Source organism: Diabrotica undecimpunctata, chromosome 1 (genome assembly GCF_040954645.1).
Source record: "Diabrotica undecimpunctata isolate CICGRU chromosome 1, icDiaUnde3, whole genome shotgun sequence".
NCBI lineage: Eukaryota > Metazoa > Arthropoda > Insecta > Coleoptera > Chrysomelidae > Diabrotica > Diabrotica undecimpunctata.
In genome coordinates this window covers 57,085,971-57,111,032 of record NC_092803.1, presented here as the reverse complement: position 1 = coordinate 57,111,032, position 25,062 = coordinate 57,085,971, and the positions used below count along the sequence as shown (strand labels likewise).

General features: G+C 33.4%; 1 protein-coding gene across 1 annotated transcript in view; it reads left to right on the top strand.

Moving 5' to 3' along the window:
* LOC140449599 (uncharacterized) overlaps positions 1 to 24,845 on the top strand; it is a 137,184-nt gene extending 112,339 nt beyond the window's left edge. Inside the window, exons 10-15 of the mRNA XM_072542823.1 lie at positions 672 to 761; positions 817 to 940; positions 3,290 to 3,508; positions 10,749 to 10,840; positions 13,927 to 14,016; positions 21,061 to 24,845. Coding sequence (XP_072398924.1) covers positions 672 to 761; positions 817 to 940; positions 3,290 to 3,508; positions 10,749 to 10,840; positions 13,927 to 14,016; positions 21,061 to 21,123 — 678 coding nt within the window. The 3' untranslated portion in view covers positions 21,124 to 24,845. The remainder of the gene's footprint in view (positions 1 to 671; positions 762 to 816; positions 941 to 3,289; positions 3,509 to 10,748; positions 10,841 to 13,926; positions 14,017 to 21,060) is intronic.
* Positions 24,846 to 25,062: the final 217 nt, after the last annotated feature.

The window sequence follows — 25,062 nt, the reverse complement described above, 5'->3', positions numbered from 1 at the left end:
TTTAAAATACGTTTATGCTAATAATAGATGTGCAAGAGATCATAGCAAGCTCGAAACGATTGTTGAACTCTCTCTTTAGAAAGATTTGGCCTGAACTACCAGTTCTTGGTAAGGGCCGATAGATTGTCACTAAAGATTAGTATTTTAGAACTGCTCAGACGACTTTTAAACAAAATTTTACTTATATGTTTATTTTATTTATGAATATCCAAAGCTTGCAAATAATTTTTGTTAAGAAAAAATAGGAACTTGGTATAGGCCACTTTCCTGTAAGTTACCTGTACATAAATACAATTCTTATTTATTGGAGTTAAATTCTAACGTAAATAAATAGAAAGAAATAAATTTCAAGGCATTTAAAAAGACAAAAATGGAAAAAGGAAAGTGTTTTAATTAAGTTTTAATACGACACCCATATTAAAACTAAAATAGAATGCTTTGAAAAGTGTTTTATAAAAACTTTTGTAATATATATTTGAATACACAGAATATACTTGTATTATAATATACAGAACAGTCCTTGTATTGTAATTTGTTTATTAAAATTTCGACAACTTCCCTTTGCCACCTTAATACTTTATGTATCTAGATTTTTCTTATTGTTTGTACCGCTTTATTAAAATACAATTGATTTAAATGAATTAGCAATATTTTAATAGTTTGGATTTTAGGTACCTGCTGAATATTACGCATCCGTTACGGTCTATTTCAGTGACATCGTAGGTTTTACTGAAATAGCTGCAGTAAGTACACCACTGGAGGTAAGTATTCAAAGTATTTTGTGTTATTTGGGAGTAGTTCTTGCTGCTTTTTTAGGTTGTAACTTTTCTCAATAAGATATACAAGCAATTTGATGCCAGGATAGAATGCTACGATGTATACAAAGTTGAAACCATCGGTGATTCGTATATGGTCGCTTCGGGACTACCAGAAAAAAATGGTAAGGCATTTTAGATAACGTAATAAAGAAAAAGCACATTGATTCTTAACAAAAAACAGAAATTTTTCCAAAAGTAAAACTGATATTGTATATTGAAACTGTGTTTGTGTGAGCTTAATTTTTACTCTGTTTATAGATGTTATGAAACCATAATTTCAGTTCAAAATACGTTTATTTTTCCAATTCCAAAAACGTTCTCAAAACGATTTTTGAAGTAGAAATCAAAATCTTTTGTTTCTTATTTTATTATTACTCTTTGGGGTTTTCTTGTCAAATTTCATACTACGATAATATTAAATTTTTCGGCAATTTTTCTGTGCGGCATTATCATATGTTTTTAAAATTTTGTTTGGGTGACTTTTTTGTCTTTTGTTGATTGTTTTATCTACTGTACTTTTATTTTTATCAATCTTGTTCTTTGCCTGTTTTGTTCCTCTTTTTTTGTATCATTCTTTCCTTGATTATTTTTCTGGTTTCAGTTGTAATGAGTCTTTGTCTATCAAATTTTTTTATTCTCTCTTTTTTCAATTTTAAAATTTCTTTCCCAAACTTCGTCTACAGTTTCGTCTCCTTAATGTATTATTTATTTATTGCTTGCTAGCCTCACTAAATTCTAAGTATTTTCCTTTTTGAATGATTCTTTATTGTATCTTTTTTCTCTGGTTGAGTTTCTTTTTGTTTTCTTTGGCTATTTCATCTTTACTTTACAAGTACATCGTTAAAACTTCATCGGTACATCGGTTTCTCTCCAGGCTCCTGTATTTTGAAATCTGATCCTCCATTTTGTGTAGATTTTAAAGTGGTGGATTTGGTTTTCGATTTTTCTTCTGGAAGATCCCTAGGTTTCTTTGTGTATTGTTGTTTTGTTATATCATTAATAGCTACTTTACAGTTAATAATAATTATTATTATTATTGAGAATAGATAGGTACTAATAGATAATTAATGACGCTCCAAATAGCTGACGTGAAAGTTGCTAATCAAAAAACTCAACCAGTGTAACTTTAAATTGTTACTCAAGAGTCAAATTTTAACATTATAAATTTAGAGACACCACATTTTATTTGTTTTTTTTTTATAAAATCTAATAAAAATAGTTTATTTACGAAGTTCATTTAAGAAATACATTTTAATTATACAAATTTATGTTTTACAATTAAAATTACCTTAAATATTACTAAAAAAAAAAAATCTGAAAAAAAAATATGTTTAAACAAATTAGACGGTTTAAACAATTTTATTCGTAATGTACACAAAAAGTAAACACAAATTAAAAAAAAAAAACGTCAAAATCCACAAACAATAAACAGAAATGCAGTGAACTGCTTCCTCTCCCTCCAACGCTCTCAATAGTTTCAAAGCCGGCCGATTTTGAGGAAAACATTTTAGAAGCTTTGTGAACGATTCCAATAAAGTTTTTTCAAATTCTTCACATTAAAACTTTAAAGCATTTTCTTATCCATGACACCATGATACAATAAGATCTCTTAATTGTATTAAACAAAGTTGCTATCAATTTAAAAAAAGTCACTAACTTCGTCCCAAAGTGTCCTAGGTCACCTTTTTTTTTTATTTTAAATTTGTAAAAAAATTCAGGCTTTCTAAATATTGAAAATGTGTTTCTTGTAGGCAATGGTTAATAAGTTATTCTAATTGTTTATAAGCAAAAAATCGACATATTTCCTCATTTTTTTTCCTTATATTGTTGCAAAAAAAAATAAATTTGGGAAAAACAAATTAAATAACTTTTAAACTATTTAACCGATGGACTTGAAATTTTGATCATATTTTAAGCATCACAAGACCCAACATTGTGTGTAATATATAGGTTATAAGTTTATTTTAAAACAAGTTTTTTAATCATTTAAAAAACGACATTTGTAGGTTTTTTTATATGACTTACAAGTTTCTTATTCTTAAATTTGTTTTAAATGCTTTACTTTTTGTTGATAGACGAAAAAAGTGAAAATTTAGCGTTTTTTACCTTAATTTGTTAATAATTAATTAATTCCAAAAAAACGACTGTAGGAAACATAAATATTTTTGTAACAGAGGTCCATACTACTCAAAACAATTCTCGTTTGCCTGACCGGTTTAGTGTCATAACAGATTACGTTTTTTTTTGCTTATTTCTCTAGTCTAATAAATAAATTCTTTTATTTTCTGTGGATACTATTATTTATTATCTATTGGTTAGTTTCGCAGCAAAAGCAAAATGCCAAATTTAATGTAAGTTTTCATTATTATGTGGCTAAGTGACTTCTATCTGATAATAGCATACACCCACATTTAGTACCATTATACCTAATATTATATTAAATGATATTAACTAAGATTTTTTTTATTTAGGAAGCAAGCATATATCTGAGATAGCAAGCATGGCTTTGGACCTTCTTTCTGGATCGAGGCAGTTCAAAATACCGCACAGAAAATCCGAAAGATTACAGATTAGATCAGGAGCACACACCGGTCCGGTCGTTGCTGGAATCGTCGGTTCGAAAATGCCTAGGTATTGCCTCTTCGGCGATACCGTCAATACAGCCTCTAGGATGGAATCCACAGGAGAAGGTAATTTATGTTTTAGTATGCGAGTAAAAAGAAAAGATTTGGGATGTTGATATGTTTTTTACTTCTAGCCAAATCAACAATTCTAGTATGCTCTAAAACATTTCTTTTATGCAGATTCATACACATTATAAGAGAAAAAACAAAATAATGTTTACATCATGTAGGTTTAAAGCACCTACGGTAAAATACACTTTTTAGATGTCATTCAAAACTATTCTATTTGCAAGTTTAGTTGATTCACTACATTGATTTTTCATTTAACGATGTAAACTAGTCGTAAATAACAAAATAATAGAACAAGTGATGGAAACTGAATACTCGGGAATAAAACTGTCAAGCTACGGAAAAGTGGAAGAAGAAGTACCAAAACAAGTGAACATGGCAAACAGAGCAGCAGGATGTCTCAACAACACAATCTGGAGAAACAAATACCTCACAACAGAAACGAAAACCAGGATATATAAATCAACAATAAGACCGATAATGACGTACACAGCGGAAACAAGAGCAGATACGGCGAAAACACAAAGACTACTGGAAACAACAGAAATCAAAGTCTTACGAAAAATAACAAACCAAACTCTAAGAGACTAGAGTAAGAAGTGAGGAAATACGAGCGAGATGTGGTATAGAGGAAATAAACGCGTAGACCAAAAGAAGAAAAGTGGAATGAAATCAACACATCGAAAGAATGACAGAAAATAGAATACTACGAATAGCAAGAGATAAATCGCCAAATGGAAGAAGATCATTGGGACGACCGAGGAAAAGATGGTCAGACAACGTCAATTGAAGCTAAAAACCGAAGTAAAACAGGCATTAAGCCTATTTATAAAGTAGGAAGAAGAAGAAGAAGAAGATTTTTCAATTATTTAAATTTCCTTTAAAATTATCAATTAATGGATAAGGCATTTCGTTTTCTTTGCATATTTTTAATTTTAATAAACTTAACTGAATGTGGTGTCGCAATAAGACGCGAGCTAAAAGTACACTCCATAAATAGTTCACGTGTTATCCTTGTTGCGTTCTGCACATGCGATGGCGTCTACATTTAATAAGAGGAAATCAGAAGCGGAAGGATCTGATTATACACGTTCAGTCTAGAACTCCGCTACTGATTTATACCCGTCGACCTCAAAGTAGACATTGCGCCTAAGTATAAAAATAGAGCTAGTAAGAAACTAGCAACATTTACATTTAATTTTAATTTACTCTTTTTACAAAAAAAAAAACAAATACAGGAATTGGAAATTCCAATTACGGTTGATCTTAAATAACAAAATGAATATACACTCCCGGCACAAAATTCGGCCACTAAAGATTTTTTATTAAGTTTGACAATTTATAACTTTTTTATTTGTATTTTGATTTTCAAGATTTTTTCATCAGTTTGTGGGTACATATATTAAGATAGTTTATTATTATTCTGGTAATAAACAAGTTTCGCTTGGATGGTACTATGCGGGGGTGAAAGGAAGCTTTGTCCTAGCGATATCGAGCATTATTTTCAACTGGTTCCCAATGAAAGGTGCAAATGCAACTACTGCAACTGGAGAACTTCTTCAATGTAGTGACGGGCAGTCGTGGCTCCATTTTCAAGGAATATAGGATCGGTATGTGCTTCGCTACAAATGTCTGCTCCAATCATAACAGAACCGCCATGGTCTACTATTTTCTCTGATATAGTGCAGTCGGCAAATGCTTCATTTCGACCTGTGTAAATGCGCTCCCGACCATCGGACGACCTTAAACAAATCCTTGATTTATCGGTATATAAAACGTAACCCCATTGTTGTACAGTCCAGTCGATATGCAATCTTTCAAACGCCAGTCGCTGCTATAGATGCCGAAGAAGTAGAAGCCCAACTTTTGCAAATATTCTTCGCATCGTTATTTCACTTACATTTACATAACGTACAATTTTGCAGTTGATTTTTAGAGACGCAGCAGTATCTCTTTGATCTCTAAAGGATACAACAACGATAAAGCGATCATCAGCTGCAATAGTTGATCTCCGTTCCAGTGTACAGATACCTATCCCAAGCATCTCGAATTGTAGAACGCGGAAACCCTAGAGTTCATGCCACGTAATTTTTCTAGCTGTCATTGTAATTTTTACAAGATACTAGACACCCATGAAACAGCATAATGACATAATGATACCAATGTTTAATCACAGAAAAGGCCATCGAGTACAATAAACCAGCATATCTATGTTTTATAGACCTGACAAAGACTTTCGATCACATCCATGTCGAAGACGTCTTACAACTATTGTATAAAAGAAACATACCAATCAATATTATATAAACCATCGAAAACATCTACTTCCACAATCGAATACAGGCAAAGGTAAATGGAAAACTAACACAGTGTATATCAGTATAAAGCGGAGTCAGACAGAGTGACTCGTTAAGCCCTTCTTCTTCAGTGCCTTATCCGGTCCGGATGTTGGCGATCATCAAGGCTATCATGGTTTTGTTGACTGCTCTGCGAAACAGCTCCGCTGAGGTCATCCCAAACCATTGTCGGAGATTTTTCAACCACGAGATACGACGGCGTCCCGGTCCTCTTCTGCCAAATACTTTACCCTGCATAACAAGTTGAAGAATTCGATATTTTTCTTCGTTCCGCATCACGTGGCCGAGGTACTCAAGCTTACGTTGTTTAATTAAATTAAGCACTTCTTTTTCTTTTGTCATGCGCTGTAGGACCTCAACGTTGGTGACATGGTCCAAATAAGATATTTTTAGTATCCTTCTGTATATCCACATCTCGAAGGCTTCGATTCGTTTTTCAGTGGCTTGCGTCAGTGTCCAGGCTTCAACTCCATATAGTAACACTGGAAGAACGTAGCACCTCACTATCCGCATCTTGGTTCCCAAACTGAGATCACTGCAGCACAGCAAGGATCTCAACTTAATAAATGTAGACCGTGCCATTTCAATTCTGGATCTAATCTCTTGAGCGTAGTCCCATTGTACGTTGAGGGTAGTTCCGAGGTAAGTGAATCTGTCGACTCTCTGGATCTCTTCGCTACCTGCCATTAGTGCCCCGGGATCTAAATTTGTACGGCTGACAACCATGAATTTAGTTTTCTTAATATTAAGGTTCAGTCCGTATGATACGCTCACAGTTCGCACTCGGTCTAGTAAGGCCCGCAGATCGTTTAGGCTGGTTGCTAGTAACACAGTGTCATCGGCGTAGCGGATATTATTGATGTATTCACCGTTCACTCGGATTCCCATGTCTAGGTTTGTGAGGGCTTCATTAAAAATCTCCTCAGAGAGTCGGCGATAGCACACATCCTTGCCTTACTCCTCGCATGATCTTCACTTGGTCGGTCAGTTGGTCTTCGACCTTGACTTGAGGACGCTGATTCCAGTATAAATTCATGATGATCCGAATGTCCTTCTCATCCAATCCTACTCTTTGTAGTGCGGTGACCATCTTCTGGTGCTGACAACGGTCAAATGCCTTGGCGTAGTCAATAAAACAAATATAGACATCACAACTGACATCGCGGCATCTCTGAAGTAGGACTTGTAAGGTGAAAAGTGCTTCACGTGTACCCATAGAATTGCGGAATCCGAATTGCATTTCACCGACATTTTCTTCGCATTTCTTGTAAATTCTGGCATGTATGATTTTAAGAAAAATTTTAAGTACATGACTCATAAGACTGATAGTTCGGAAATCTTCGCACGTTTTCGCAGATCGTTTTTTTGGTAGCGTTACAAATGTTGACAATAGCCATTCATCTGGGATATTACCTGAATCGTATATGGCGTTGAACAGTTCAGTTAACTCCTTTGTGCTCACTTCACTCATCACCTTAATAAGTTCAACGGGTATTTCGTCCGGACCTGTAGCCTTACCATTCTTAGACTGTTTTAAAGCAGCCTTTACCTCGCTTTCTAGAATTGACGGCCCTGTCATGCAATTTATTTCCGGAAGGTTGCCGCGGTCGTCCCAGAAAAGTTCTTCGATATATATTTTCCAGGTAACCAACTTCTCATTCATTGTCGTCGCCAGATTACCGTCTTTATTTATGAGGAGGTGTGTGTTTCTCCTCTTGTATTGACCAGTGGCTTCACGAATCCTTCGGTGGATATTTATATGATCGTGTTTCTCTTGGAGCTCCTCGATTAGTTTACATTTTTCTTGCATCCATGTCTCCTTGGCTCTTCGTATTTCTTTTTTAATTGTCTGGTTGGTTTCTTGGTATTTCTTCGCGTCCCTGTTTTTCAATAATCTTCTTTGTTCCATCATCTGCAGAATGTCATCAGTCATCCATTCTTTATTTTTTACTCTTTTTTTTCTTTCCCAGATGTTCTTTTCCCGCATTCAGCATGACGTCTTTGATATAACTCCATTTTTGTTCTACACTCTGTTCTTGTTGTTGAGCCGTTTCTAGTTTTTGTCTCATTGTATCTCTCACGTTCTGACGAACTACGGGGTCTTTTAGAGTGTCATAATCCAGGTTCTGTTTAGGTTTATTTTTGATGAGTTTCTTTAGTTTGAGTTCTATCTGGCCCACTAATGGGTTGTGGTCCGATGAGACGTCTGCTCCTGGGAAGGTCTTCGCCGAAGTCAAGCTGTTCTTGAATCTTTTGTTAATGAGAATAAAGTCTATCTGGTTTCTGATGATATTGCTGGCTGTATCTGCAGGTGACTTCCACGTATAAAGTCGTCTTGGGGGAAGTTTAAACCACGTGTTAGCAATGGTAAAATCTTCTTCCCGGCAAAATTGTATGAGTCGGTCTCCTCTTTCGTTTTTCTCGCCTAAGCCGTGTTGTCCGACGATGCCTTCTACACTGCTTTTGCCAACTTTGGCATTGAAATCACCCATGATGATGGTTAGCTCGTTCTTCTTGGTGTATTTTAGTGCTTTTTGTACAATTGCGTAGAACTCCTCGATATCCTCTTCTGGTTTTTCTGATGTTGGAGCGTAAATTTGAATGATGTTCGTATTAACGGGTCTGCCTTACAGCTTCATCAGAATGACCCTGTCAGAGAGAGGTATCACGCTGATCACAGCCCCAGCGACCTTTTTGCTCAGAATCAATGCTACACCATTCCTAGTCTTTTCATTTCTTGAATGGTGTTGTGTATCTTTCCCCCTTCAAACATACTTCGAACATTCCAAGTACAGATTTTTTGAACGTTCCACGTGCACACTTTATCTTTATTAGTGTTTAAATATTGGTAAGGATTTCGTGGGTTGACGACCTGGGAAGCCTTACATTTTTGTGTTCTTCCTCCCCTGCCGAATCTTGGTATCCGAAGTCCATGATCAGTATCTTCTCCAAATTGGTTTACATTAACCATGATGAATGAACTAGGGACTATTTATGGGGTGTTTTCCCGTTGCCTTCCCCATCGCAGTGTCACAACCGATTGACTCATAATGTGAGTGGCGCCTGTGAGTATCCAGAATTAAGCCTACAGGATTTTTTATTTTCCCACAGCCTTAATCCAGTAATGACATTACTGCTGCCTAATGTCATGTCCTCAGTTGATCCGCGGGTACTTATTTGGCTAAGCCTTATTTGTACCTGTCCTGTATATCTACGGGAACTCCCCTATCAGCCATTGGGACGCGCCGTGTCGGGGTTGAGGACTTCCCTGCCCAGTCTGTCTTGCGCAAAGTGCTGAAGGACCCCTACTTAATTCAGGGTCCCTCCTTTACCCAAGCTGAGACCGGCACGGTCTAGTTAAGCTCTCTCGTTAAGCCCACTTCTCTTTAATATAATAATGGACGAAATAATACAAGTAGTACGTAAAGGTCATGGTTACAGAATGGGGAACAAAGAAATCTAAATATTATGTTATGCAGGCGACACCACATTAATCGCCGAGACAGAAGACTTGCTCCAAAGATTAACACACATCTTCAATACAACAGCTAAGAAATACAATATGATAATATCAGCAGAAAAAACCAAATGTATGACAACATCTAAATATCCACTACGATGTAAAATCGAAATTGATGGGAAAATAATAAAGCAGGAAGCAAAGTTTAGATATTTGGGAATAGATATAACTAGTTACGGAGATGTTGAAAATGAAGTACGACAACAAACCTTAAAAACAAGTAAAGCGATGGGATCTCTTAATGACACAATCTGGAAGAACAAACACTTAAGGCAAGACACAAAAACAAGAATCTATTAAGCAGCAATTAGGCCTATATTAACATACACATCGGAGACAAGACCTGACACATCTAAAACGAGACGACTACTTGAAACAATAGAGATGAAAATACTCCGACGAGTATCGGGGAAAAGTCTGTTGGATAGGGAAAGAAGCGAAAACATAAAAAGAGCATGCAATATAGAAGACATAAATGGATGGGTGACAAAACGGAAACAGGAGTGGAACGAACACATTAGTAGAATGGCAGATGATAGGATAGTACGAATAGCACGAGATAAGTCACCAAATAGACGAAGAAGTATTGGTAGACCAAGAAAAAGATGGTGCAATAATTTAAACAATTAGGAGGCTAATATTGAAGAAGAAACATGCTTTAAAGCCTACATACAAGAAGGAAGAAGAATAAGAAGAAGAAAATGTATATTGCTATCACTGTCATTTATTGATAGTTAAAACTACAAGGATATTTTGGTACTTTAGGAAACTTTACTAATGCATTATAAATTTTCTCATTTCCATTAGCTGAGAGACTAAGGATATTAAACAGGGCGTGTATATTAAGATCTTTAATTGCTGAATCAAGTGACCTGTTTCATCCTTATATTTTTGGCATTCGAAAAAAATATGATCTAAATCACCTTTTTTGCCACCATTTTGACAATGATCATTTTCGTGAACATGAATTTGATGTAGATGTCTGGGATAACAGGCGTGGCCAAATCGAAGACGTGTTACAGTTGTGTGCATCTAGAAGGATTGATATAAATAGGTTGTGACCAACATTCATCCCAAATTTTTAGATATTTCATTTTAAAACCATCAATTTTATAAAACATCACCTATTTACAACTTGTTGGTTATACATTTTTACAGAATTTTTAAAATAATCCTTTTTTGAAACCGATTTCCGAAGTGGAAGAACGTCAAGCGTTAGTTAAAAACGTAATTTTTATTACAATCAATTGTGGCTTAATCCCATATTAACATAATATTTACTTAAAAATAATGTGTTTCGGTAAAAAACGAAAACAGTATTTTAGTCACACTGTAACAGTATAATTTTATTTACTTTCAGCATCCAAAATACATATAAGTCTGGACATGAAAAGAGCTTTGGATTTAATTGGTGGATACAAAACTGAACATAGGGGATTAGTGGACGTAAAGGTATGTATGTGTATAAGCATATATAGTCCGTCTAGAAAGTATCTGCAAAGGCAACGAAGAATAAGTTTTTGTCAACGTTTTCGAGAAGATAATTTTAATAATGTCTTTATATCTGATGAAAGTTGTCTCCAGCTTGGTGCAAATCATTTTAAACGCCCTATCAAGAGAAAATGTTACCGTTCAAATTTCCAAATTTCCCACTAAAATAATGGTTTGGGGAGCCATATCTCAGCGTGGTGCTACACCTCTCTGTATAGTTAATAGTACTGTTAATAGTGCGAAATATTGTGACATCCTAAATGGTTTTCTTCTTGAAACGGCCCATGTTTTATATCCAAAAGGGGTGGCGTTTTCAACAAGATAATGCAAGATGCCATACTTCTGCCTATACTCAAGCTTGGATGCAAGAACACGAATTTGTAACAATTCCGTAGCCAGCAGCATCTCCAGATCTTAGTCCCATTCAAAACATATGGGGACTGATGAAGATTGGAGTGGAACGAGTAGCACTTTTAGTGCTACTAAGAAGGTTTTATTCGGTCAGTTTCACAGGCCTGGAACACCATTACTGGAAAATTATTACCTTGACCTAGTTTCGGGTGTACCTGGACGTTTATTTAAGTGTTTAGATTTAAATGGAGGTTGTATAAGTAAATGAGATGAATTATTTGTTGAAATTTTATATTTCAAGTGATTGAAATAAATATCGTAAAATTATAATTCTGCTTTTTTTTGCGGATACTTTCTAGACGGACTATACTTGTAAGAGGTGCAATGTAGTAGTTATTTAAGTTTAATATTTGTAGAAAACGGAGGATTCTCCTTTTTATGCCATATCAAAATTATCCGTCTTTGGTAATCATGACAAAGGGCTTAGGATATTCTTATCATATGAAAAAAATGTTCTACGTTTCGAATTTCGGTTCAATCTCGACTGATTTTCTGCCGACACCGTTTCAACCTTCTATTTTTAGCTTAAGCTAAATTTATATAAAGTATTTTATATCTATCTCTTTTTAATGTATGCTCCAAATACGACATTATCGTACATTTAAAAGTCTTTAGTAACTCCCCATTCTCAGGTTCTCAACACTTCGATATCAGTTATATGCGCCATCCACGGATTCCTTAATACTCCCCTATGTATCCACATTTTTAATACTTCCATTCGGTTCATCGTTGGTACTCTTATCGACCATGCTTCTACTTCATACAGCAGTGCTAGCCAAGCATAGTTCTTGATTATTCTTTGACATAGTTTTAAACTGAGATGATTTTTACAAAGAAATGTTTTTATTTAAAAAAATATTTTAATTCTGTGTTAAGTAATTCCGCAATTTATTATATTTAAGAGTCTAGTTAGTTTGTTATGATCATTTCCAGATATGTGAATCTGATAACTCTTGGTACTTATACTTTAAGTTGTGCAGTTAAATGTGAGTTAGGGCTGCAGATTTTACAAACGTCAAAATACTGGTCAAACAACAAAATTATCATCAGAGATCGCTGCTTGAAATGTGCCATATTCTCAAACATCCATAGCCCTAAATAAAAGAACTGGCATCGATAATCATATTTCCAGTTAAATAAATAGTCTAATAATAATCCACCATACAAATCTTCCTGTAGAACAAATTATTCCACAACCCCGTATATTTCTTCGTCAATCCCTTTCGAAAATCACACATTTGAACCTCTTGACCACCCACTTAGGGATAGAATATATTATACACACGTGTGCTGATGCTCTTGTTTCGTAAATAAAAATTTCCAATGGCAATTCGCAGTTAGTTCTACTTTTTGTCGCCACAACAAAAAAAAAGCCATAACAAAGTTTAAATCACCAGACAAATTAGTAAATATTAGTGCTCGGTTGTAGTTGTTTATTTTTTTGTTGTTATTTGCTCTGAATGTTAAAAAAACAACAAATTGTTTTGTAAGTATGAACTCCACCATTATTGTAGTCATTTACTTCATCAATATTATTTATGTAGTGAACTCAGGAAGCGCTTAAACTTAAAAAAATAAAACCAATCAAATAAACCAATGAAGTAGCTTCTCTTTTTTGGCCAACAGAAATGACTGAATAAATTTCTGCATTCACTTGCTGAATATATGTTTTGTGTAAAACTTAGAGGTCGCTGATTAAATTAATTAGAATAATAACAAAGAAAAATGCAATATTTTGATTGTGCATAAATAAGCAATTAATTTAAATATCCCAAAAAAATAGCTGGCTTAACTCATTGCTGTTATCTGTACAAAGAAAAAAACACCCTTAAATATGTAGTATTAATCGTAGCAAACAGTAGAATAGTAGCATCTGAGCGTCGCAATGCAAGGGTCGAGGCACGAAAAAGGAACGTCCTGATAAACTCGAGATGATTACAGTAAGCTGTCTCGATTGAAAGTGATTTGAGATGGGCAGAAACCCTCTGACGATCCTTCTTAGGTGGTCTGTATGTTGGTGGGACAAGTGTACCCCCATAAATCAGCGCTATTGTAATGCGCTTTCGAAAGACAATAATTTAACTAAATGGTCACAGAAATAAGATATTGTTTTCTGTGATTTGCGAGGTAGGTTCCAAAATAACAAAGACAATTTCTTTGAACTTAAAAACAGATTACATGTGTTAGCCAGTTTGACACTGAGATTTTATTGAATAAAAGAAAAATAATATACTGTAATCTTTCAAAGTAAATAAGTAGTTAGAATATATATTTAAACACAATCATATTATAATACAGTAATAAAAATATTTAATGTAAAATATATACATAAATACTAAATACTTTCCCAAACAATATATTTGAAATACATGAGGACACGACAACAGAGGAGAGGAATGGTGGGAACAGGAAAAAAACAAAATAAGCAAGAGCGTAACATGTATAATTGTTAACTAGAAAAATAATAACAGATAAAAATTAAGATTAGATTAGAAACAAAATGGAAAACTGAGCAGAGAAGACAAGAGTTAGAAAATAAAAAGAAACCTTGAAATAAGTCTGTAATATCATGAAAATCCTATAATATCATAAAAGTGAATGTAATAAAAATTAATAAACAGTTTAATATATTTCAGGGAAAGGGACTAATGGATACCTACTGGCTAACTTGTAAGGAAGGAGGCCTAAATAGGACCGTTGAAATGGACACACCTTCGTACTTCCCGGTAAGTTAAACGAACTCTCATTAGATGTTTCATGTATAACATGATCTGTTTGGGTAGGTTTTTTGTAAATATTGTACTCTAGAGAATCTTTATTACGATATATAGTCATATCCAAGAAGTTCAACTTATTGTCAGATTCTGGTTCCAGAGTAAAAGAGATGTTAGGATGGAGGTTATTAAGATCATCCAGAATCTGTAAAGCATCATCTCGGGTTCCCTGTATGAGAGCTATACAATCATCAACATATCTTGATCAAAACACTATTTTGCTGTTGTTGTTAACAAATTTCTGTTCTAAGCTCTCTAAGAAAATATCAGCTAGAAAAGGTGATAATGGAGATCCAATTGCCAAAACTGTTGGTTGTTTATATATTTTTTGATTAAATTGGAAGAAGTCCTGATCAAGACAGAATTTAAGCATAGTTAAGATAGCATCTTTGTCTTTTGCTGATATTGTTTAGAAGGTTTTGTACTAAAGGAAATGTTTCATCTCTTGGTACAGAAGTAAACAAATTGGAAACATCATTTAGTACACAACCTTCTAAACAATTGCAACATATCAGTAAAAGACAAAGATGCTATCTTAACTATGCTTAAATTCTGTCTTGATCAGGACTTCTTCCAATTTAATCAAAAAATATATAAACAACCAACAGGTTTAGCAATGGGATCTCCATTATCACCTTTTCTAGCTGATATTTTCTTAGACAGCTTAGAACAGAAATTTGTTAACAACAGCAAAATAGTGTTTTGATCAAGATATGTTGATGATTGTATAGCTCTCATACAGGGAACCCGAGATGATGCTTTACAGATTCTGGATGATCTTAATAACCTCCATCCTAACATCTCTTTTACTCTGGAACCAGAATTTGACAATAAGTTGAACTTCTTGGATATGACTATATATCGTAATAAAGATTCTCTAGAGTTCAATATTTACAGAAAACCTACCCAAACAGATCATGTTACATTCATAGGTTACTCAAATTTCCACTTTCTAATGATAACTTTAATTTAGAACTTAATACTCTTAAGCAAATTGCTTTCAATAATGGTTATGATTCCAACATTATCTATAAGCTTCTAAATAGAGCCAAACTCAAAATTGCAGAAAAGCTTGCATATTCATCATAATATTTTCTTCAACCTAATGCTTCAAATAACATCAGATATTTCTGCTTCACTTATATTAGCAACATTTCCAATAAAATATCTAAACTTTTTACTTCTACAATTCTACATCAAAATTTCCTTCAAGTCGCACAACACTTTACGTTCCTTTTTAATCAACACCAAATATAGGATGAACACACTTGACAAAAGTGGTATTTACAAATTAAAATGTGATGATTGTGATGCCTCTTATGTAGGTAGAACCATTAGAAAGTTATCCATTAGAGTTTCAGAACATTTGAAAAGACCAAACTCTTCAAGTTTTGGTCAACACTTATTATCCAGTAAACACAATTTTAACATCAATACTGGTTCATCTATTTTACATGACATTAGTAGAAAGAAAAACTATCTGGAGTTAAATTTATTGGAAGATTACAAAGGAAACAAATGGAAACTCTCACTGTCTTAATACTCAAATTAATTTAAATTGTACTAAATTTAAACCTATTTTTAGTAATTTTATTACTCTCAACAGCTCGGCTGTTTAGACTTCCTGCACTGAGCATATCCATTAAGAATTTATTAATTTCATACTTTGATCAACATTACTATTTTATTCTTCAATAATTTACAAAATAGCTTGCTCAGGTTCAATTGAACTATAGTTGACGTTATTTACACTCTCCACGACTCTTTGTAATTTAGATATACCACCTCCACAGTTGACTATTTCAACATCTCCCACTGTTGGTCAGTTGGTCTTGAGTAACTCTTTGATATATTATTAATTTTATAGTTCTCCCATTGACTGTGGGTTCAACTGAACTACTTGGATTATACCCCATTTATATACTTTGCTTTCAATTTTAATTTTAATTTTAGTATTTAATTACATAGTCTGATTTCTTCTTTTTTACAATATTGATAGTGCTTGGTACACCATTTTATTGTAGTCAACTACCCACTGTCTAATATATTGTTTAGTCTATTTCTTGTATTCATACTTTACGTCGACTTCAGTTGCTCTCAAACTAACACCCTCATCATCATAGACAGGTTTGAGTGTGAGATCTGGATTATGCAATCTACATAAAAATATTCTACATAATTTCATATTTCATCAGTTGACTTCCCATAGTAGTGTCAGTTGGACCTTTGGTCAATGCTTAGTTTCATAGAATTTTGAAATGTGCAGATCACATATCCATGATTTTGACTGCCCATCTAACCTGTCATATGTCACATGTCACTTCAACATTTCCGTTGAGCGGGAGCCATTCTGTCTCCGGTTTCCATACATTCTTGTGTATTGTAGTGTGATGTCTAATTTTATGTTTATAACATTTTATTCTTGTTGGATAGGCCGCAATTGACGAAGTAGGTCTAAAACGTTAATCATATAAAAACTTTTATCAACCATCAACTTCGAGTTTTTATCGAAGTTAATTAATTTCTTCAGTTAAAAAAACGTTTCTTGGCTTATTTTAGATGCCCCTAAAGATGCTCTAGGGAACGAAAGTACTTGGGCAAAATTAAATTAATAAAACTGTGCTCGATATCCGCCTTTTATTTGATCAAAGTTCATTTATTCGAGCATTCAACCTCATATCAACTAAATAATTGTTAATTAATATTTTTTTGAAGTGAGATAGGTAGGTAGGTAGTTGACGTAGATTACCTCTTATGAACCCCAGAAAATGGTGGCCATTACCTTTCCGGCCGATAGGATAGCCTTCGCCTCCTTCGGAGTACGTTCTATGGGTGCTGCCACTGTTTGGACTATTTCTTGGTCCCTGGTGTGTACCAATGGATTCATGTTTCGTCGATGGTTACGAAACAATTTAGAAACTCCTTCGAATTACGCTTAAATACCGTCAAACACTGCACTGAAATGGTCTCATGGTTAAGCTTGTTGTCCGAAGTGAGCAAACACGGCAATTATCGCGCCGACAGCTTTCTCATGCCCAAAATTTCACGCCAGGATATGATATACTCAGTTTTTTGAGATACTTACTGTCTCAGCTATCTCGCATACCTTCAGTTGGCGGTCTGCCAATACGAGATCGTGGATTTTTGTCACGTTATCCTCTGTGGTAGCCGATTTTGGGGCATCTAGGCGTGTCTCATCAAAAACCGACGTGCGACCACGTTGAAACTCATTAAACCAATTTTTGAGGATTGCGATCGAACGAGAATAGTCACCGTACACAGCATTCAAGCGCTCTTTCATTTCTATGCGCGATTTCCCTTGCAAAAACAAGAATCGAATCACAGACCGATATTGTTCTTTTTCCATTTTTCTAAAACCCGCAGTCAAGCCTGCATTCACAAGTGGTCGAAACAAAACTACGAGTCTGATTCGGCTGAAATTTTGACATTAGCCGTCTATAGTAAAATTCCAGTATTTGGAAGAGTGATTTCATCGTTTAAACGCCAAATGTCGTTAAATTTAAATGTACTCAGCGGCCTCCGAAAACTACCCGTTTAATTTGCGTTTTCTCATCAGAAATCATAGAATGTATAATTAGTACATTTATTTGTGCTTCTCTATAGCAGACGTAACCACAAGATGCCGTACAGTGAAGCCGATTCTTGTTCACTAGTAGCAGTTATGGTCATACAAACCTGAATTCTTCGACGCAGCGATTATTACCGACATAAAAATTCCAAAAAATGAGTTTTTTCAATAGTAAAAATTGAGCACAAAATTGTATTGAAACAAATTTTATTTACATGTTCAGTTTTGTTACATATTTAAATTTATAAAATAAAAATTGATATGTTACATTTCATTCCCATTCCGTTTCAAAAACTTGGCAACTTGGAAATTTGTAAAGCATCGTAGCGGTAATATCACCGCACCTGCTGAAGCAAGAAACGTTCATTTACATAATCCTAATCAAATTTTCTAATGTTTGTATTTTGAGAACGATTTCCGAAGTGGAAATTGAAACGTCAATAAACGTGTTTTAACCTTTAATTGTGGCTTATTCCCATTTAAACATAAATTAAACCTAATGTTATTGGAGTTTGTCGTTTTATAGTAAATTTTTAATTATATTCTGTGATTAATAAAATATGATGGATGAACAACCGAGTTGTTCCAACAGAAGACAGCAAAATGTTAACGTCAGAAGAGAAGGTCGTGATACGATATGAAGGAATTGAATTGTATGATGCAGCAAAATGGCATCAAATATTAGCCAAGCGGTCGATATTTATAGCAGTTTAACAAAAGTATCCATTCGCTGTATTTATCATGTGCCAAAAAATACATCGGAAAATAAAAAGCAAGTAAAACGTAAAACTAGAGGTAAAAAAAACATTGTTTTGGATGACGAGACAAGACATTTTATTTTCGGAGTAAAATTCCAACACTGAAAAAATTTCTCAAGGGCTCGAAAACAATTACTTTTTACCCAAGATTTCTCGTAGAGTATTAATCAGAACTATGCGCGAAATGAACTTTCGATATGTCAAAACAGAAAAAGTGTGTTATTAGAAAAAAAAAGAAATTATTGTGTGGAGAAGAAAATATTGTAAAGAAATACGCACACTTCGCAGCATTGAACGGAAAACATATTATTTGGATGAAACCTGGATTAACGAAGGTCATAGAGTTGGAAAAGATTGGCAAGATTTAAATGTTAAAGGTAAACGCGAAGCATTCATAGAAGGCTGCTTTACAGGATTAACAGCTCCATCATGAAAGGGACGACGTTTAATCATTATCCATATAGGAAGTGATACAGGGTTCCTTGATGATGGACTTTGTTTTCGAAACTTCCACAAAATTTATTATAAAATCTTATCACTACAGCAGTTTCGGCAGAGTACCTTTCTCAAGTAATCTATTTTTGGTATGCATTTACACATTATAGTCTTTAACCAAATAGGTTGAGAAGGGGAGAACTGTTTGTCTCAAGTTGTTTAAGGACTATAAAGTGGTTTCGTTAAAGACTATAAAGTATAAATGCATACCAAAAATAGATCACTTGAGAAAGGCACTCTGCCGAAACTGCTGTAGTGATAAGATTTTATAATAAATTTTGTGTAAGTTTTTGAATACAAAGTTTTCAGTGTTTAATTGTTACATAAAATGAATTTCCATCAAGTAACGGTCGAATCCATCAATTATAGCTTTTTGCTTATGGCATTCTGTATTTTTAGGGGAATGTAGGGAATAATTTACTGACGTTTCTATCTCTATAAAGAGACCGTTTTCAAATATATAAATGATAGATATATTTATTTTTTATAGCTTTTTGCTTGTGGAATTCTGTATTTTTAGGAAGAATTTTGAAAATAAGCCACAACATATCTATTTACATGGTTAATTTACTGACGTTTCGATCTCTATTCCAGAGACCGTTTTTAAAGTTAGAAAAAAAAAGAAAATAAATAATATAAGATTATGTAAATAATAATATATAAATATATAATAATAAACAAATAAAATAAATGTATTTATCGTGTATATCTTTGAAATCGGTCTTTGGATATAGAGATCGAAACGTCAGTAAAAAAACCTGTAAATAAATTTATATTGTGGCCTATTTTGAACAAATAATATTTAAAAAATATAATATAATTAACGTTGAAATAAAAGTGAGTGTTTGCCACTGGATTTTCATACGTTTTTCCCCACTTCTCTGCCTTCAAACGATGAAATCACTCTTCCAAATAGTGGAATTATCGTATACCATAATGCATTACATAATAGTAGAATTCTCTTACAATAATGGCATCATCGGGCGGTGAGGCTAAGTACTTATCGGATCACCTACGTACTTTTTTTTATTTATTTTTTTTTTATTTTCTGGATTTGGAAAGAATTGCGAATATGGTCCAACCATGCACTTAGAAGTCATTGTTCTAGACAAACGTCTAAAACTTTTTCAAATGTATGTTCTTTGTTTTCTGGCATACATAACAAAACTAAACTCTTATAAAGTAACAGACTGTAAAACTGATAATTGTGGAAAAAGGATAGGAATTTCGGAATATAGTTTCAAGTCTCAATCAGGAGCGTTTTCCTAGAAATCTATTATAAAAACACATTGGCATTTTATTGTTAACCCAAAATTTTATTATAGAAAGGTTTAGTAATAGTATTATGAATAATATTATGGGTGGTAGCACACAATTTCAAAAGGGCACAAATGCATGAAAGTGTGGCCTTTATATTTTAGCAGTTTGACCTATATAATACATAATAATATGATATAATCACAAAAACTTTATTTTTATTTTATTTTCGTTTATTTATCAATAAAAATAGACAAACACATAAAAAAGAAAGGAATAACACCAGCTTTCAGAACAAACAACAACTTGGGCAAATATATTAAAAACAACAAGAGCCAAAATAAAAAGCACTTACACAGTGGTGTATACAAACTTAAATGTGGCGATAGCCCAAAAACTTACATCGGTCAAACTGGTAGAAATTTTAATAAACGAATAGCAGAACATAAAAGGGCTTTCAATAATAGAAAAACAGAGTCTACATACGCACTTCACGTTCTAGATCATAATCATTTGTTTAATGACGGATTTCAAATTCTTCACATTCAAAATACAGGCCTTAAGCTATCTTTGTTAGAATATATGGAAATTAACCTCCTCTACCTATTTCATTAAAGACTATACAGTGTAAACGCATGCCAAAAATAGATCACTTGAGAAAGTCACTCTGCCGAAATAGCTGTAGTGATAAGTTTTTATAATAAATTTTGTGGAAATTTTTGAAAACAAAGTTTTCAGTGTTTTATTGTTACTTTATTTTACCCTTAAAATCGCAAGACTTGTATAAAATATGAATAAAATCTTCACCAAAACGCAGGCAACTTAATATTTTTAAACCATAATTATTGTTAACTTAAAAAAAATTTCTAATATTACTAAGTTTTCATACATTTTTAGGAAGAAGACGACGACCTGGAGCCCGTTTTCATCAAGAGACTGAGGAATGAAAGCTATTTTTGATCTTAGATGTTTGGTTTTTAGATTAGGTGTTAATTTCCAGACATGATTATTGTTAAGAGTCTATTGGAATGTTTCTGACAAAAAGCGAGCGAAAGTATCAACAAAGTGTATTAGTTTAATTTATTAATGTGTTGATTGTGCGTATAATTTGATTAAGTCATTGATAAAAATCTTACGAGATAATTTTCTGGCAGTATAAACATAAGTTCCTTCTCGATTTCTGTACCATGCGTGTTTTTACTTACATGTCCTGATACTACAAAGTTATTTTCCGTGAACTTTTGAGTAGGTTTTTATATGCATACCCACTCATCTCAGATTATAAGATGTTTCCGGTAATGTTGAAAACGTACAGTGTAATAATTACAAACAAGAATATTATTGAGTGTATCTCGTTAAAAAAAAGTGTACAGTAGATGAAAGGTTTAGTTAAATCTCACTTTTGATTATAAAACCGAAAATTGTTGTTATATATGTAATATTGTTTTAATGTAAGTACCTATGTGTCGTATATACCAAAAGCAAAACAATATCGATGCACGTCAAGTTTTAATTGTTATCGTATTTCAAATCTAGCATTACTAAGGAGATACTTAGATTTCATATAGAATAGAATAGAAATAGGCTTTATTGTCACTGAAAATTATTGAACAATTGTATGGACAAAGCTAAAAAAAATCAGTCAAAAAGTACAAAAAGTATAAAAAGTATAAAACAAAAACAAATATAATAAAAAAACAGAACAATACAATTTTAAATTAGTAAAATTATTGTATCACTTACATAATTTGTACAGACAACAACAAAAGACAAATTGTAGCCACTGCTTGAGACACCCAAATGTAATTATAAACAATACTAATTTTGTTTCTTTGCTATACATTAAGAAACTCGTCAACTGAATAATATGGTCTTCCAGAGAGATAGATTTTTGTCATCTTACGAAACTTAATGAAAGATGTTGCGGATTTAATTTCTCTGGGAAGGTGATTATAAAGTTTTTTTGCACTATATAGAATAGAATTCTTTACTAGCTGAGTGGATGGGATTGGTAAATAAACGTTACAATCCGAATTTCTAATGGAGTAGCCATGATCAGGTCTATCGAGAAAAATGTTTAGATGCTTGCGAATCAAACAAACCGTTTCCAAAATAAATAAAGAGGGAAGCGTCAAAATTCCGTGATTTTTGAAGTAGGTCTTGCAATGAGTTGTTTGTTTGAGACCAAATAGATAACGAATTGCTCTTTTTTGCAACTTAAAAATAGTATCAAATTGGGCCGCTGTACTAGAACCCCAAAATGGAAGAACATATCGAAGATGGGACTCGAACGATGAGAAATATGCCATTTTGAAGAAGATAAATTTGGTTTCTTTGAAACAGATCTTATTGCAAAGCAAGCTGAGGCTAGTTTCTTCCTTAAGGAGTCCTATTGCAAGGACCATTTAAGATCGCTGTCCATAAGAATACCTAGAAATTTCACGGAATTAATGATACTGATTTGGCTCTTATTCAAAAGCAAGGGTTGAATGACTCCTTTATAAGATAATGCTACTGTCTTATCCACGTTAAAGCTAAGTAAGTTGGAGTCTGACCAAGCCTTGATTATAAGCAAATCAGCGGTTATAATTGAATGAAGCGTTGAAATATTGGAGCTGCTCCAAGTAATACTGGTATCATCAGAAAATAGAAAAATTTTCCCTTTAATTTGCAAGTAAGTGATGTCATTAATGAAAAGTAAAAAAAGAATGGGACCTAATACTGAACCTTGCGGTACTCCACACTCAATGTCTTTACAACTAGAGTCGGTGTCTTTTATTCTAACCAATTGTTTCCTACCTAACAAGTAAGTTTTGAACCAATTCAAAGACACACCCCGAATTCCATAGAAAGTTAATTTTTTTAATAGAATGTCGTGATTTACGCAGTCAAAGGCTTTGGAATAGTCGCAGAAAACGGTGGCGGAGGAGAGGTTACTATTTAGTGATAGATATACCTCATGTAACACAGAAAACATGGCATCACTAGTACAATTATTAGACAAAAAGCCGAACTGATTTTGCGATAAAATATTACGTTTAAGGAGAAAGGGCATAAGTCGAACTTTTATAAGCCTTTCAATAATTTTTGATAGTGCTGGTAACAATTCAATAGGTCTATAGTTGCAGGCATCAGATTTGTCTCCACCTTTATGAAGAGGAATAACGATGGCAGTCTTTAGGCAGTTAGGGAATGTACCTTTTTCAAGGGAATCATTTACTAGCGAGACCATGACCTCCAATACATTATGCGGAAGATTTGAGAAAATTTTAATAGATAATCCATCTGTACTACAGGACGATTTGCTTTTTATACTACGAATTAGGGAGATAGGAAACTGGATCTTGTGGCGAAATAGTTGAGGTTATATTTTTACTCACATTAACGAAGTAATCATTTCGATTTTCGGGGTTAGGAAAAGAAAAGGTTTGATTCGCTGCACTGGTTTTATTTCGAAAATCGTTTATTATTGACCAAGTTTCTTTTGAAATATTTTTGGAGCTTGTTAGGCAATTATGAAAGTAGGATTTTTTGGCTACTTTGAGTAGTTTTAGATATCATTTTCTGTACGTATTGATATAATCAGAGATGGGGATACTGTCATTAAATTTTTTTAATATATACCTAGCAGAGAACAGATATTCTTCGCAGATATGCGAATGCCTTTGGTAATCCAACGTTTGTAATGTTTTGGCCTGATGTTTACTAGAGGAAATGCTTTATTAAAAATAGATATTTACCTTTGATTGCATTGCAGTGGTAATGACGTCATTTAAGATTCATTAGGTTTTTCGTACTGTTTTGATCAACAATTGAGAGACTAGACATCATTACTTGTCAGACGTATTTTTCTTTGTTACTTGTTTACTATGCAAATAATATATACATACATTTTTGTATTCTAATTAATGGTGTCAATCGATTTTCATTACTTGCCAAAGTATATTCATTAACAACAATATTCTTATAGTGTGTAATCAATAAAATAGATTAATATTTTAATGCTAAAAATGACAAATGCATATTATAGTTGCCTTCATATTTGTATCGCCCATCGTAAAAAGTGGCGGTATGTGGACGTATCGCGATATTGGTTATTTCACCGACACAAATGTATTGATGTAAGTAGTAAATCATAAAATAACAATTTGTGATATGAATATAGTCAAAGTGCAAAGAAATCCGTATGTCTTTGTTTTTAAAATGGTTAATGGCATTTTCTATTAGCGATTAACGATGACGTCACATAAATGACGGCAAGCGTACCTTGTCCAAAAAATATTTCTCTGCAGACATTATCATCGTCATTATCCAACAGATCAGTAATAAATTGTCCACCGTTTGAAGTTAATTGTCCTAGTCTTGTGTCTTTATTTTTTACATTAACTACATGGTTTACTGCTTTTCTCCAGTTGGAACTTGTGATCTCTGGTAGTTCATATCGAATTAAATCAATCATTTTTTATGGGATTGAAAATTCAGAAGTAAGATGGTAACATCAAAAGAGTATGATAAATCTTATAGTTCTCGTTATAAAGACAAACTGTTTGGAATTTTTATTAGAAGTCTTGAGTGATAGTTGGCATTGTCGATAATTATCAATGTATTCTTAAAACACTCTTCGAATATATCAGAATTCATATTCTGATGATAATCTACACTACATGTTTCTATTTTTTTTTTTTTTTTTTTTCGCAAAGCTTTAACCCATTTGGGACCCAACCATTTGAAGATCCATAGTGCACAATAATTATTCGTGAACTTTTATTCGAATGTACTCCTTTCAGCTGGCTAAGTGAATCATCATCAGTCCAACTCTTGCTAGCGGTATCATGCGTCTCATATTATGTCTCGTCTAAATCATAAATTGTTCGCTTTTGGTCTCGATATTCTTGAAGT